The 16,679-nt window shown below is 38.2% G+C and overlaps 1 protein-coding gene and 1 long non-coding RNA gene across 3 annotated transcripts in view; one reads left to right on the top strand and one right to left on the bottom strand.

Annotated features, from left to right (window-relative positions):
• Positions 1 to 16,679, bottom strand: part of COL4A3 (collagen type IV alpha 3 chain) — a gene marked incomplete at its 5' end in the record, with an annotated part of 120,583 nt that overhangs the window by 1,602 nt on the left and 102,302 nt on the right. Inside the window, 11 exons of the mRNA XM_080670483.1 lie at positions 1,026 to 1,157; positions 2,045 to 2,217; positions 3,420 to 3,534; positions 3,662 to 3,839; positions 6,035 to 6,247; positions 9,027 to 9,125; positions 9,934 to 10,059; positions 10,147 to 10,218; positions 12,182 to 12,254; positions 14,661 to 14,791; positions 15,282 to 15,467. Coding sequence (XP_080526609.1) covers positions 1,073 to 1,157; positions 2,045 to 2,217; positions 3,420 to 3,534; positions 3,662 to 3,839; positions 6,035 to 6,247; positions 9,027 to 9,125; positions 9,934 to 10,059; positions 10,147 to 10,218; positions 12,182 to 12,254; positions 14,661 to 14,791; positions 15,282 to 15,467 — 1,451 coding nt within the window. The 3' untranslated portion in view covers positions 1,026 to 1,072. The remainder of the gene's footprint in view (positions 1 to 1,025; positions 1,158 to 2,044; positions 2,218 to 3,419; positions 3,535 to 3,661; positions 3,840 to 6,034; positions 6,248 to 9,026; positions 9,126 to 9,933; positions 10,060 to 10,146; positions 10,219 to 12,181; positions 12,255 to 14,660; positions 14,792 to 15,281; positions 15,468 to 16,679) is intronic.
• LOC308249304 overlaps positions 1 to 16,679 on the top strand; it is a 39,674-nt gene that overhangs the window by 4,136 nt on the left and 18,859 nt on the right. The window contains exon 2 of one of the 2 annotated variants that reach the window (XR_013960703.1): positions 4,338 to 4,409. The exons of the other annotated variant lie outside the window; for it this stretch is intronic. This is a non-coding gene — a long non-coding RNA (uncharacterized lncRNA). The remainder of the gene's footprint in view (positions 1 to 4,337; positions 4,410 to 16,679) is intronic. 2 annotated transcript variants of the gene reach the window in all.

Here is a 16,679-nt window from a genome sequence, read left to right as displayed (position 1 = left end):
AAAAAACATGTTTTTACCAAAGAATAATTAGAGAAGTAACAAAGGAATCTCAAAATATCCAAATTAAATGGAATATTAGAGCAAAGGAAAAATATTCTGAGCCTGATAATCCTACTAATGCCTTAAATTCTTTCATGGATTACTGAACTACTTAATTATATGCATTAACATTTATAGGAAAGAGGATAAAGTACATATCTAAGTAGTTTTCTTTTTATTTCTTTTGGTTGTGCCAGTAAAAGAAAAGTTAAAATTTAGACACATTTTAGAGTATGTGTGTAAAAAATATTCTATTAAAATTAAGTCTATTAAAATTGTACCTACTTGGAACACAAGCAGGCTATATTGCTATAATAGACAAACAAAATTCAATAGACAAACAAAAATACTTTAAAAATATAAAACAAAACCATACAGTGTTTCCACAGCTATTGTGATTCCATTCAGGGAACCCCCCTTTTGGCCTTAGTGTTGGGGATATTTAAAAGAGCCCTAGGAAATCTATGTACCTCAGTTTAATTCTGGTTCCTTCAAGCCTTAGGTTAATTAACAGATCTGAAAGTTCACTTCCATCAATGAAGCCTCATAATCCACTCACCCTCATCTCCTCTACTTAGCATCTAAAGTCTTAGGAAGTAGGTGAGGCAATTTAAAACTGATAGAGCCTCCCTGAGTCTCAAAGACTGGAATAGAAGGGGGCAAATCTTGGGAATTTAGTGGCCCAAATAGGTCTTCACTTGTCACATCAAACTTTGTACAGTCACCATTTAGATAGTGCATTGGATCTAAATGGAATACAATTTCAGTGATATTTTGTGAAAACTCTGCTGCTTTACCATAGGGACTTTGAAACACAGATTTAGAGATCAGGATCACAGAGCTAACTTAAAATAAATGCTTTGTTGTGTGGAGAAACCAATAGAAACTTTGTACCAAGCCATCATAGAGCGATCTTGTTTGGTTAGAGAAAAAAAAAAAACTTAAATAAATGAATTTAAATACTTAATCAATAAATGCATCATTACTTGATTATTTAAGATGAAAAATAACATTTCTATTTTCATTGATTTCTTCATTGTCTTCTCTTCATGCACACCCGACAGCGACTTATGATCTTTTCTAACTCCCCAGCTTTCACAGTTGATGGAATAGGTTTTCTGAAAATAAATAAATAAGAAAGAAAAGACAAGACAAATATCATCAATTTGTAGATAAAAAGGAAATGCTTGTTGGGTTTGAGTTTTCTTAATGCATATTATATCTCATCTAAACTTTACTATAGAAGGTATATTTATGAAAAGGTATATATGTAGACATGTTATGATTTTAGTTGTATTTCGGGAGCACAGAGGAAACATACAGATCATCTTTTTGTAATGAAAACTACACCTACTTTTCAAATAGCCTGTCTTAAAACTCGTCCAATACAATAAATTAAAATTAGCAGATCATTTAATGGTTTTATTCAGTAATTTACTATCAATCTATATCTAAATATTAACCAGTTAACTGCCATGCATCCAAAACGGAAACCATCCCCACATCTTGTTTTTATGCTATAGACGCTTATGGCGTACAAAGGGTTAAATACATCTAGTGATGCCTTTGTTGGTACAATAGTTCAAAACCATGGCTACATGTTGATTCTTTTATTTTTTAAATATATTTTTTTATTGATTTTCACAGAGAGGAAGGGAGAGGGATAGAGAGCCAGAAACATTGATGAGAGAGAAACATCGATCAGCTGCCTCCTGCACACCTCCTACTGGGGATGTGCCCGCAACCAAGGTACATGCCCTTGACCGGAATCGAACCTGGGACCTTTCAGTCCGCAGGCCGACGCTCTATCCACTGAGCCAAACCGGTTTCGGCTACCTGTTGATTCTTATAAACTAGAAGTGCCAAGCTAAACAAGATTTTATTGGTATGGGAGCTTTTAAAAATATGAGTACATCAACACACAGATAATCAAAATCTAACATAGGCAATCTTTTAATAGTTCTGCAGTTGAGTCATTAGATTAAATTTGATTTTGAATAATTACCTGAACATTCTTTTTGGGTTTAATGAAGCCAACCAGAAACTGTAGGAATTTGAATAGTAGTTGCATGTTCCTCTTCCATGACATTCTATGAATGGACTGGCTCGGAATTCTTCCAAGCAGGATCCTGGGGATGCCAGTGCTTGCCCAGAGCCCTCAGAACCTGCACTTGTGAACTATCACAATGAAAATATCAGAATAAGAATTCTGTGCATGGTGTTGAAATTTTTAGTGCCATATATATATGGCATTTTGTCTTCTATTACTATATATGTATATATATAGTAATAGACGACAAGAAAAAAAAAGCATGAATTTAGCTTCTTACGCTTCTTTGCTCAGATTTGCTAGCATTCCATTTACTTGCCAAGTTGAACTATAGTCATCAAAAAGAAATTAAAAACTTTCTTTTGCCTAGAATGCTCTTTTCCCATGTGACTGGTTCTTTCTTGTCATTCAGAGATCTGTTTAAAGATAATTTCCAGAGGCTTTCTTTGATGTCATTCCTCTCACAGCCTCTCCCTTTGTCTTGCCTTATGTCCTTCATAGATCATTTACCGTCTGTGCTCATTTCTGTTGTTATTGTGTCTTCTTGTTTATTGTCTACCTTCTCCACTAGGATAGAAGCTCCACAGAGCAGGAACTTTGGTTCACTGCAGGTATCTTTAGGACCTAGACCATTCATGGCATATGGTAGGTGTTGATGTTTGAAACAATGGACATTTGTGAGTAAAGAAGAGGGAATAATGTCTCATAAATGATGCTATACAGAATATGAATAACCAGTAACTACATGTGTACAGCAGTCAGACTCACAGATGGTCAGTTCATAGATTTCTTCATTTAGCACTTATATCAGGGGAATTTTTCTTTAAAAGGCGATTTCTCTTAGTTCCCATCTTCATATGAATGCCAAAGAAACAGTATAAGGCATAAAGATTTTGGGGCAGACAGATTTAGGTGCAAATCCTAGTTTTACTACTTACTTATTGTGGGACCTTGGGGAAATTATTCCTTTTTTTAATGTAAATCTGTAGATGAAAACCCAACTATCTTGCAGGGTTTTCATAAGGATTATGGAGTATGTATATAAAATATGTACCACATTTTAATAAATAGACATTTTATTATCAATATTGTAGTTACTGTTTACCTAAATGTCTTATTTAGAATTTGTAATTTCCTGAGAAATTTTTTCAAATGCTCCATTTTTTACCAAACCACCCCGTCCCAACTTACTGGTTTTTTAAAAGAGAGTATATTTTCAGATTTACAAGCAAATGTTCATGACATATGAATTGATGACAGTCACATTTTGGGGGCATTTAGGATTTTATAGGCAGTTTTTACTGTGAATTTGCTGTCCCTTTTTCCTTACCATGATGAAAGAAAATCCTGTCCAGAGAGAAATCCAGTCATGGGGACATGCGGGAATGTCAGTGGTTTGGCTGTGAATGGCTATGGCAATCGCAGGACCTTCACAGACAGTGCATCTGTAATATGACACAAAGAATGTGGTGGCATTGCCACTTTTTACACTGTGATGTGCTGTTTACAGTGTGATTACAAATTGAGTAATTTACTTGGTTTCATCACAAAACTAAAGGATTGAATTTTTACCTGCTAATATAAGGCTGCAGGGCCCTGCCAGTAATTGGAGCCATGTCCATTGGCATTGGAGCTGGTGTTGACAGCCAGTATGAATAATCATTTCGAGATGCAAAATTACATACATCATTGATGTTACAGAATAGGAATGGCATTGTGGTAAATCGCTGTAGGCAGCTTCCAAGAGTTCCTAATAAAACATCAGACTAGGTATCACTTTCAGTAACATTAAAACTATTTTGAATATTGTTACTAGATAGAGACGAATTAAAACATAATCTATGGCAAAAACTGAAGAAAAACAACACTAAAGAGTTCTAACTGCTGAGGGGTGGGAGCGGCTAGGGAGAGGTAAATGGGGGGAAAAGGAGACTTACCAGGTATGTAGTACATTAAGCAATAAAGAATTTTTTAAAAAAGTTATAACACGAAAGAGTTATATAACAAAGTGTGTTATATAAGTTTAAAAAATGATAGAAATTAAAGATTCCTCTTTGTCCTATCCATAATACTTTCGTGGCTCTTTCCCGAGGACTGGTAGAGGTTAGTTGGAAAAATGTTTTTGCTTCAAAGTATTCCTAGTTCTCGATATGTATATAATAGCTAATAGCCAGATAAAGCTTTAGAAAAGATGTTGCTTTTAAGATTAAAAAAAGTGATTTAAGTGAAAATTGTTTTTGTTGAACAGGACAAGCTATATTGGCATTTAAGAGCAAGGCTCCTGGCTTCGAGTTCAAGATGACGGAGTAGCACTCAGCAGGTGTGGCTCAGTGGTAGAGTGTCAACCTATGAACCAGGAGAAATCATGGTTCGATTTCTGGTCAGGGCACATGCCTGGGTTGCAGGCTTGATTCCCACTGTAGGGCATGAAGGAGGCAGCCAATCAATGGTTCTCTCTCATCATTGATGTTTCTATCTCTCTCTCCCTCTCCCTTCCTCTCTGAAATCAATATATATATATATATATATATATATATATATATATATATATATATATATATATATAAAAGATGACGGAAGTTCCTGAGTTCACCTCCTCTCATTGACACCAAAACTGCAACTACAAATAGAACAGCTATTTCTGAGAACAACCTGAAGACTAGCAGAACAGATTTTCTACAACTACTGATATTTTTTAAAAAGCCACATTGAAATGGATAGGAGGGGTAGAGACTAAGTCTAATCAGGACCTACCCTATCTTCCACTCCCCAAGCGGTGACTCACAAAGAGGAGTGATATCACAACCACAGAGATCTTCCCCAAAGAGCTAGGGGTCCACGAGAGCCTGGGAGACCTAAATCAGAAAGAGGAGCCCCTATAACATCTGGCTTTGAAAACCAGCCGGGTTTACATCTGGGAGAGCCAAAGGGAAACCCAGGTTGTGCTCTTTTGAGTCCTGGCACAGAGGCAGCAGATTGAAAAGCACCTAGGTCATATGTGAAGGTGATACATTGAACTAGTTTAGGGTTGTGCTGGAGCAACAGGGATCTGTTGGAACTTTCTCCTGAGTCAGAGGTGCTGGCAGGCGCTGTTCCCCTCTCCCCTTTCTTCGCTGGTCTGACAGTGGCAGGTGCCATTTCTGACACTCCATTAACCTCGAGAACACTATTCACCCCACCCTGGCGTTTCCCTGAGGACCCACCCAGGTTAGCACCCGTCCAAAGAGGCTCCTGCCCTGCCACACCCCGTGGGTGCTTATCTGAAGAAAATGAAACACTAGTTCAAAAGGATATATGTACCCCCATGTTCACTGCAACATTATTTACAATAGCCAAGATACGGAAGCGACCTAGATGTTCAATAGATGAATAAAGAAGAAATATATGTACATACACACACCAGAATATTAGCCATGAAAAAGAATGAAATCTTGCCCTTTGTGACAACATGGATAAGTGAAATAATCAGAGAAAGACAAGTACTTTATGTGTGGAATATACAAAACTAAACAAATGAACAAAGGTACAGAAATACTAATTGTTGCCAGAGGTTTGGGTGGTGGTGGTATGGGCAAAAAGGTGAAGGGGATTAACAGGTACAAACTTATATAAATAAGCCACAGGATGTCAAGTACAGCATACGGAATGCAGTCAATATCACAATAACTATGACGGATAATGGACTTTATGATGATCACTTTGTAAGGTATATAAATATGAAATCTCACTGTGTTGTATACCTGAAACTAATAATATTGTATGTCAACTACAATTAAAAAGCTTTACATTCTTGAATAAAAATTAGATATTAGGCCTATGTTTTGTTTACTCTCTTTAAAAAATACTGTAACGTACCCAAGGTACTTCAGAGCGAAGCACCACATACCATAAAAATTTACAATCTGTATTTGGAACAGTGAGTGGGAACTTGGACTGGGACATTACCCAGGTCTTGTCCATAAGCTTGTTCATTTCCTTGTATGAAAAGAAGAGAGAACCCACTATAGAGTGGCTCTGTTCCTTCTGGACAGGAAGGAATTGCTGTGGTCTGACTATGCCGGGTGAAAATAAAGCCTCTCATCATTGTCCTGGTTGCAGGTGGTCCGGTGTCACCAGGTATCCCCTTCAAACCTGGCCGTCCATCGAATCCAGGTGGTCCTTCAAGAAACACATTATACATGTTGCAACACAAACAACCTCAAACTTGTTCCAAAGTACTAATTTAAATGTTTGTGTATATCTGATAAGCCCCAAATATAGAAAGGAGTCACAGAATAGTGGCTTATAAAATGGTCAAACAATATTATTAGATGCTGAATAATGTCACACAATGCCTGTTATAGATCCCGCATAATGCACATACATTGTATATTACAAATACAATGCCTGTGTATATCTTATGAGTGTTCTGAGATCAGGTCTTCTTTAGCTTTGTATTTCCCTGTGGTGCCTAGCACAGTGGTCTGCCTCTGGTAGGTCTTATGTACATCTTTTATGCATAAATCAATGCATACAATGGGAACAAGAAGTCAAATATCTATGCTTTGAAAATCTATTCAAGAAGATAAGAAATTACATAAGTTTTTCATAAATTCAATAAACATGGAAAACATTGACAGTTCCTTTCAAAGGTGCAAACTTCAAGAATGTTTTTGATCAATTAGTAACGCAAGTAAAAACAAGACTTTTTGTTCTGTGATAAGAGTTTATTTATATGAATTAAAACAAGAGTACTTTTTTTACTTTGTAAATTTTCTCTGCATTTGAGTAGGCTAATTAATACACCTTTGTTACTATCCATTTTTCTCATCCCTCCTGTTCTCCCTTTCTTCATCAAATACCCATTATTTATGATACTGGCAGAGGCTAGCCACCCCCATTCCCCCTGATCCATTTCTGCTGCCACTGCACCCTGACCCTCCACCCCAACCTGATCTGGGTGATGGTTCTTTAGAATTCTAAGGACATGCAGAGCCAGCAGACACTTGGATTTTTGGCCTAGTGAGTCAAGGGAGGTATTGTTCCCCATAAACAACCAGGCCATGGAGTCAGGCAGTGTCCTAGTTTAGTCCTAATTATAAGTCAATACTTTTCACAAGGATTTGGTAAAGCCCCAATATTATATATACTTTTCAGTCTCCTCACTCATTTCTATCTTCGGGGTCCATGGGTCAGTCTTTGAAATTAAAAATAGGCCATATCCAAATTCTTAAAAGTCCTGAAAAGTCAGATTGCCATTGTTTTAAATATATCAGATAGAGAAGGTGTCTTCACTGTTTCTAGTATCTACCCTCTTTTGCAGGGGGCTATCCCTGGCTCTAAGCAGAAGATTCCCTTCAGGTCTCTGCACAGGAATTGTGAAGTGATTAGCTAAGCATGACAAGAAACTCGAGTGATTATGCAAATCAGCATGATCCGAGGATATTCTGCATTTCCACAAAAGTTCAAGGCTTTCAGTTTAGACCAATATTGTTTGACTCTTAGATCCCTTTCTCATTATTAGGAGGTCTTTTATAGCATTAGGACCAACTATGTCTACTTCAGTGGTTCCCAACCTTTTTTTGGCCATGCCCTACCTAAGCATCTCTAAAATCCTGATGCACCCCCCCCCCCGTGACATATAATTCTTATTATTCAAAAAGTGAATAATTATGCATGTGCAGGAAGCCTAAAAGCCATCAACTTGGTCTAAACAAGCTTCCAAAGAACATGGCATCCATGAAAGATAAGAAAGGACAGTTGAAATACAGAGGAAGAAATCACTAAGAAATTGTTCAAAAAGAATAGTAATATGAAGTAATATGAAAAATTAGCAAAGTTTCAGAACATATAGAGAACTGAAATGCATAAATATGTCACAATATATATATATACTGTATAAATAGGTAAGGCCCCTAGAACCATAAGAAATGCAAAAACCTCACTGTTAATAACTCATTCTCAAATTGCCCCCCTCAAAAATCAAATTGCCCCCTGTGGGGTGTGTGCCCCACGTTGGGAACCACCAGTGTACTTGCTAATCATTCTCGACACAATCTGTACTGTAGTAACTTTGCTCTTGCTGTGGTCCCATTCTGAAAGAACTAACTTGGTCAGTAAACTTTTTTAATCAATAGAATTATTAGTAAGACTTTTTTTTTTTTTAACCACTTGAAAAAGACATTTGAAGGGAAAGTCAATAGTGCTCTAATGTACACTCATGACAATACTAAATTATGAGTTATTATGAAATTGATAGAGTTAACATTAGCACATTTGAATTTTTAAAGATTTAAATATCTACTCTTTATAGCCTTATTATAATAGATCTGGGCATATAATTGGGAAATCACATTTAGAATTTTTTCTTATTTTAACAAAATCAGCAATCCTAAAATATAAGATTTGGACATCTAGGTAGTTTGTATGAGGTGCTTTTGAAACTTTGCAGAAGGTAGATTTTGACCCAGGTGAACCTATAGCTTATGTTCAGACTAAAATATTTAAGAGGCTTTTTCCCGCCCAGAGTTATTGAGTTGTAATCAAGAAAGTTAACACATGGCTTTCCTAAGTAAGGATACCGAGTTGCTCTTCTATTTATATCAAGGTAATATTTCTCTACTTGTATAACATGCCCATAAGTAGCTATTATTCACTAAGTACTCCTATAAATTAAAAACAGCACTGGCCTTTATGAAAATGGAATTAGTGCTTCATGAGGACTAAATGTCCTCAAACTAATTTGGTGTCTATTTGTCTAGTTAGTAAGTAGAAAACCTGGTGTATTCCAGTAACTCTTGATTTTATCTTCCAAATGAGTGTTTTGCTGCTGGTTTTCAGTCTAATTTGAACAGCACACATGGAAAGATGTAGATTATTATTGTAGTCACATATTCAAGTAAGACTTCTCTGTCTATTGAAACAGCTCTCCAGTGAAGGAAATAAGCCAGCCATTTACCTTGCTCTCCTTTACAACCTTTGCTGCCTTTTTCTCCAGGTGGTCCAGGAGTTCCAGGTTTTCCATCCTTGCCTGGTTTACCTCTTGGCCCACAGGGTCCTACACATAAAACAACAACAACAAAACAAAACAGAAAAACCAACATCGTATTGAATAACTCATATAGGATAAAAGGTAGGGCAGTCTGCCATCCAGTTTATCTGGGACGTCCCCAGTTTCAGCAGTGTGTTGCAAACTGAGCAGAAGCTAAGCCTTGTGTAAACTGGGACAGTTGGTCATCCAATTTGTTACACCCTCGTTCCCAGGAAAAAAGCCCCTTAGAAATGAACTAGGAGTATAAGAAATACAACATTTTAAAACTGCTGCCATTTTGATTTATGCTATTCCAGAATTCACTATACCCTTGTATTGATCAAAGTAATATGTCATCTCCCAGGTGATTCAAGCAAACTTAGAACATAATTCCATTCAGAAGTCTATTATAATATCCTGAACCTATATAAAGGGGTTAGTTCAATTTTCATACACTAATACTAGTATTTTGAAAAGCTTCCATACGATGAATCTTACATTTGTATTTATTACTTTTCCAAGTGCTATACAAAGTATTAGAAACGTACCAATACATAGAAGTCAGGTTTATTCAGGTGATCAGAAATAGAGCTCTAAGACTAACAGTTGTTAGAGAAGACAGAATACCTTTACCTTAATTAAAAAACAACAACCCTAAGTGCCCTAGAATGTACTTAACTCAAGTTTATACCATGCACAACTGCTCAAGACTAAAATGAGCTCCAATTTGAAACAGATTATAAAAATCACTACAGTGTGTAACATTTTCTGTGAAGCACTGTTTGCTAGTTCAACTACTTCCTAGTGATCCAAGTCAATGCTTCCAGTCCCAGACCTAGGATTCCCGGTGGCCCTGGTGGCCCAGGTTCTCCTTGCATCCCTGGTTCTCCAGCTCGGCCAGGTGGCCCTGGACTTCCTGGAAGGGAGATGATCTTAACTGTGCCAGGGTCTCCACGTACACCTATTGACATGAACATAAGAAGATGATGGCTTTATTGATGAGCTACCCTTTCTTCACGGAGAGCAATACTAAGGCAGTAATATTTACCTGGTGGCCCTTTTGGCCCAGTTTGCCCTGGAGGTCCAATTGATCCTGGAAATCCTGGATTACCCTTCTCTCCTTAAAACAAAGGGGGGTGGGGCAATGTGATTCCTCTTAGAACAGTGGGTTCCTAGCTAGATACTGGAAATTGTGACTGGAAGTTATAAACTCTGTGACAGATATTCATACGGCTTTTGGCATTTCATTTGGACCCAATAATTAATATCTATTGAAAACTATTCTAGAAGTAAGCATTAAGATTTTTTATTTTAGCATTGAAGGGGGAGAGTTTCTAAGAGCTCACTAAGTTCAGAAAGCAATTCAATGTAATATTTAAGGTAAAAAACAAAGTGACATTGAATTCTATTTTAGCACTTCCTGCTAAGTTATATTGGTTGTCACAGTTATCTGTTTCTCAGCTTATTACTCTAGCTTCTAACAGCCCAGAGTTAATTATGTTAGGAACTCTCATGAGTACATAGAGAATATCTGTTTTGATATAAACTATCAAAGTGGTAAGATTTCTCTCCCAGTCTTTGACAACAACAACAACGGTATCAAGAACCATTGATTTGTATAAATACTCTCTTACAAAAAATCTCAACATAATGTAGATATTACACCGATTACTTAGAAAGACTTTAATACTAAATATGATATTTGTAGAAGAGATACAATAAAACAGTGACCAAAAGTTAACTGGCAACTACACTATAAGTTATCCACTTGATATCAGAACTTGAGGAAAGTGTCAATATTTATTTATATACATCAGAAGAAGCCTCAATATCTTTCCCTTTGGGGATTAATAATTTCTAAATAAAAAAAGTGTAAACTCAGTAGTGCCAGATGATAGATGGTCTTATTCTAAAATCTGAGGGTGATTAAATGTTTCATGGAACATACACACTTTAACAGCTAATAGCTCAATTTTTAAAATGAGATGTATTTTAATAAACACTGCCTTTATAATTATTCAAAGTGTGTGTATACACTTTTTGGATACCCTATCTTTAATAAGAGAACTGGATTTTATGAATCTCCCCTCTAAATACCTCTAAATATCTCCCCAGAATGTTTCTTTAGTGAGGCCTTTATGTAATTTTTCAATCCTTAGATATTCCTAATGTGAGACTGGGGAAGTGACAGGTGGCACACATTTTTCCCAGGCTGCCTGCCAGTAGTCACCTACCCAATGTCTAATGAGACTCATCAGAATCACTTGCTTTGACTTATTCTTAGCTAATGTGCTTTTTGTGGAGTCAGTGATTGAATTGCATGAAAAAGGCTCTCTTTGCCTTAGTCCTTGAAAACGTTTTCCTTTGTGAAACTGTGGCTGTATTCACTTTGGCTACACTTGTTATTTAGCATCTTACATGATATTTGTAGAAGAGATACAATAAAACAGTGACCAAATAATAGATTCCCTGCCATACACAAAATAAAACAGGATTTAGCCAGGGAAGACAACAAATCCCATAGTCAAAACCTTATTTAAGGTGATAGCACCCTTATGGAAGATTGGAGAATTTCTAAAACCTGAAGCTTACATTTCTGGGGATGAACATTTTAAACTTAAAAATCCCCAAAATATAGTTTTTTTCCTCATTAAAAACATAATACATGTGCCCCATAAAAAAATACTGAAACCTACATATAAAAATGTACTTACCCTCCCCCACTAATAAACAGTTTGATGAATATTCTTTTAGATTTTCAGCTTTTAAACGTGTAACACATGCACAAGGTAAAAGAAATAACCCAAGCAATGCTGGTGCTATTAATGTAGGTCCCCATCCCCTAACCCTCACACATCAGTACATTCAAAGGTAACCACTTTAAACGGTTTCTATTTAGTTTTCCTATAGTTTCCACCTTTAAGGTATGGTTTTAATTTTTAAGTCCTCTTCACTAACACAGGTCTTATTTGTATAATCCTAACTATCAGGGATGACTGGGAGTTCAGTAAACACGTGTGTGACCTACACTGTGAATCTCAGTCATTGCATTTGCATCCAAAGAGCAGTGCACAAAACAGTACCTTTCATGCCTGGAAATCCTTGGAACCCAGGGTCACCTCTGGGCCCTGGCAGACCTGGAGTACCAGGGGCTCCCTATATTTCAAGTAAAAGAGAGCAGAACCACAGACACATTTTAAAAATCAGAACATTAAAAGAAAATGGGATATAATATGATAGGTAAAAACGAGCTGAAGTTAAGAGACATCATTTTAACTTTGCAATCACTGTTTCACCTCCTATAATTCCTCCGCCACCTACATATCTCCTTAAGACTATAGTTTTCAATAATAAAAACTTAAAAAAAAGAAATAAAAGGTAACCTTAAGGCCAAGACAAACATAACCTCTGATACTCATGAATGCTGTGTGAGTATTGGATCCAATTGGATAGGAAGAGCAGGCACCAGCCTGCTAGAATAAAAATCACACTTTGTATTTGTAATTCTTATGAAGACAAGCTGTTGAACTGTAGCACCCACTGTCATTCTAACTAAGCCGGCAGAGTTACAAATTGGTCAGAGTGGCAGAAACAGTGTCCAGAGATGGGCGCATGAAGAGGTTGTTAGGGCAGTTCTGACACTTTGGACAGGGATGCAATGATCTGCCCGGGAGGAGATGCCCCCTCCAAATGAGGCTTTACACGAATTGCTCTTGCAGCCATGAGATGCCCAAGCAAAGACATAGAGGAAGGGGAGGGGGAACAGGGCTTCTGAAGAGAGAATGTCGGAATGTATGTTAAATCTACTCTACAGAGTCCATGTGTCTTGAGACAGAATGTGATTACTTGAAAACAGTAGACATGAAAAATGCCACGAACAACAAGACTGCCCTTTGAGCCAGCTGTCATTGGAGCAAGAAGACCAAACGAAGAAGCAGTTCTATTGCTTGGATAAGGTAGTGTGAGGTTAAAAAAAGGAGGGAGAGCAAACAGAACCATCTGATCCAGGACTCCCAGGCTTCTGAGGTCTGGCAGAGATAACCAGGGAGGAGGGCCCAGTGCCAGGCCCAGCCCTTGGGTGGGGAGTGAGCTCTTCCATGCAGGGAGAAAGCTGGTAAAGGCACCCCGCCAGTTTAGACATCCATCAAGAAGAATTACCTTTCGAGTGCCAGTGTGGAAGGAAGCCTAGATTGTGGAACCCCCAGAAGGTTTAAGAGAGATCACATTTCCAAACCGGACTTTCCACATCCCAGTGTCCTGGGGAGAACTTTTGATGTGATCATAGGGTCAGTGTTTGCCACTTTCAAAGAATCATGAAGAACACGAGGATACTCAGACTGAAGAAGGACAAATATCTCACTTTTCAAATTAAAAAAAAAAAAAAAGGGTTTTAAAAGGGTAGATTTTGGAAACCAAATACCAAGGATCTTAAGAGAGCAGCACGATTACTGACCCAGAACGTCCATGACAGAACTCTTATTCTTCATCTGTCTCCAAGAATTTGATGTAAACGGAGGAATCAGAAAGCTAGGAAGAGGGCTGAGGTATTGAGTGAGAGGCTGAGTTGAGAGATAGTAATAGGAAGATGTGCCTAAATGAACAAAGTGACATCTAAGAAAGGTAAATGTGAAAGTCCCACATTTAAGTCTCAAGTAAACATGCAGGAGAGCTAATGGAGAAAACTTAGTAGCAGTTCACGGGGGAAAGGTACATGGGCTTTCATTGTCTGTAAGCTCACTGTGCGGTGACAAGATGGGGATGTGGCAGCCAAGCAGCCCAAGTGGATTTTAGGTTGTGTTACAAAGCGGGGATGTCAGGGTAGTGAGACCCTTCCCTCCTCTAGGCACCCCACTGACTACCGAGTTCTCACTCCTGGATATTCTTTGTCCAGGGCCTGCATTTTCAAGGGAGATGTTGACAAAGTAGGATATATCAATAGAGGCAGGGTTGATGAAAGCTTAAATTGAATTTGAAAAAAAAAGCAACACAAACAGGTATTTGTTGGGAGGAGAAAATATAGGGGTGAGCAAAAGTAGGTTTACAGTTGTGAGTATGTGAAACAGTTTATTCTTGTATTGTTTATTTATTAATTATTGTAATTATTATTATTAACCTACTTTTGCCCACCCCTGTATTTGGAAGGAAATAGCAGGTATTTACAAACACTGGAGTGTATGTCATGTGAAGAAAATATACATTTAGGGGTAGCACACATAACTTCAAAAGCATATTAACAGAGACAAATTATGTTGTCTTCTAGAGCGATCCCAAACCCCTAGGCATTTTTTTTGAAGCTTCCATAACTGGAATTGTTCATAATTGAAACAAGAAAAGGTCAGGAGTGACACAGAGAAGGGTCCCACATGGACCACACTTTAAGAGCCTCTTAGAAGCCAAATGTAATGCTTACGAATCTGGTTCTTTGAACCTCTGGACTCTGTCTTCTCCTGGGTGCACCGCACAGAAGCATTACAGATGGGAAAATTTTGTTGCCTCTGTGCCTCTGAACCTGGCAACAGGTTTGGAAGAATATAAGAAGTCAAAATGATTTTCTACACTTACGGGAGGACCTGGTGGCCCTGTGTCTCCTACGGTTCCAGGTGGGCCTCTTGGGCCTGGCTCACCCATAAATCCCTTGTCTCCCTTTATGCCTTTGATGTGACTCCCCGGAGGTCCAGGGGGACCAGGCTCACCTGTATTCAGAAAGAGCCTGTCAGTACTGCAAGTTGGGGAGCTCAGCAGGTTCTTTTGACGATTCTTTGGAAGAGAGTGCAAACCCTGTTGCTGACCATTACCCTGAACAGTTTCCCCCTTGAGAGGGTGATGCAATTATGGTCAAGACAGAATGAGATAACGCCAGTGAAGCCCCTGGCACAAGGCAAGAATGGTTTCTCCCCGATGCAGGTCTGTGAGAGCAGGATCTTCTCCAGCTCCGTACCTGACACAGAGCAGGAGCTCACTGGTGAATGGATGCATCTCTGTCTTTTAGGCTAATTTGGCATTTACCAGTTTTACAGACCATCTGCCTCAACAATACCAACAGCTTTTGGTCACTCTGTGTGAAAACCGGTGGGTATGGAAAAATGGAGAAGACCGGAGGGAAGAGAAGCAATAAGGTCACACGACGGGGAGTTGAAAACATTATTTTCATTCTTTTATCTTCTTTAAAAGTAGATCCTCTACCTGGATTTCCTCTTGGGCCTGGTGGACCTCGGTTTCCTTTTTGGCCAGGGATGATTGCACCAGGGAAACCCGGTGGCCCTGGGAATCCTGGCACTCCCGGGGGTCCTCGAGACCCAACATCTCCCACTGTCCCTTTCCTGCCGGGAAGGCCGGGCAAGCCTGGGGCTCCTCGGTCTCCTTTTGCTCCTGTAAAGGGAAAGGCTTTATAAGTTTTCATAATGCCCCTATACTGGGAGTTATAGTTTGTGGTTATCTCTAATAATGTGTTAAGATTCACAACATATATATATATTTTATAAAAATAAGCTGGTAAAAGAAATGCAGGTCTTGAGTAAGTCCTGCCGCCATTTGATCTTGGCAAAGTCACTTCACTTTGTCATATTCTTATTTTTAAAATGAAGGTAGGATCTGACCTAGCTCAGGTCTTCAAGGACCCAGTGAGGTAATAAATGGAAAAGTGAGATGGAAAAGCATGGTGTAAGGTCTAAAGTGTTCTGTAAATGTAAGCCACGATTGTTATTATCGGGTAAACTTTCATTAAAATGACATTATTTAATCACTGAAAACTCAGTAGAGCACACAAAGCTAAAACTTCATGGCAACGATGTGTGCAGTGGAGGTGTCGCCCAGCTCAATCCAGGCAAAGGAATGACAAAGCTGTAATCCCATCTCTGTCCTCTGGTTATTCCTCCCCTATACGGCAAACTCTACTCTGCAAGGGATGGATGTGGCAGGAGCTTTGGATTTATCAAAGAAGAGCCCCAAAGTCACTACTAAATAATAATATTTCTCAATAACTTTCAAGAACTTGTACATTGACATTCACGAATGGAAAATGCTGCATAAGTCGAAAATAAACTTCCCCTTCTCTCCCATCTTTGTGTTATTATAGAAACAGTAAGTGGCATAAAAATAGGCGACAGATATGATGGCAGGAAGACAAAGTGGGGATGAGGCTGCTGGCATAGGAAGGGCTTGGGAAGCTATTATGTGGGGAAGACTTAAAATGAGGATGGAAATAAAATGGATGAATATTGACTATCTAGCCTTTTGTCTACCATGTTCTTTAGCTTTTTGATGCCCATAATTTATGCTTTTAAGGTGTTTAGATGATTTCAGCTCACTATAAGCTGTGAAATACTGTATTTGTACAATGGTCTGGCAATGGGTCTGAAGCACCAAGTTGCTGTCTTGGGTTATATGTTCCAATTTCATTCAAATTCTTTCTTGTTTTATGACATGGTTTCTTTTTAGGATCTGGGAGAATAAACTAATGAAAAGGATTCAGACCTTCCATGTCTCAATGAACTCTTCTCCATATTTAGTTATCCTAGAGGGACTGAGGTGCATAATCATTTACTTACACAATTAGGCTATTTGTTATGTTTGACACTTTTT

The sequence above is a fragment of the Plecotus auritus genome (assembly GCF_963455305.1).
Source record: "Plecotus auritus genome assembly, chromosome: 5".
NCBI lineage: Eukaryota > Metazoa > Chordata > Mammalia > Chiroptera > Vespertilionidae > Plecotus > Plecotus auritus.
Note: the sequence above shows the minus strand (reverse complement) of the source record. Positions and strands in the feature narration are given on the sequence as shown.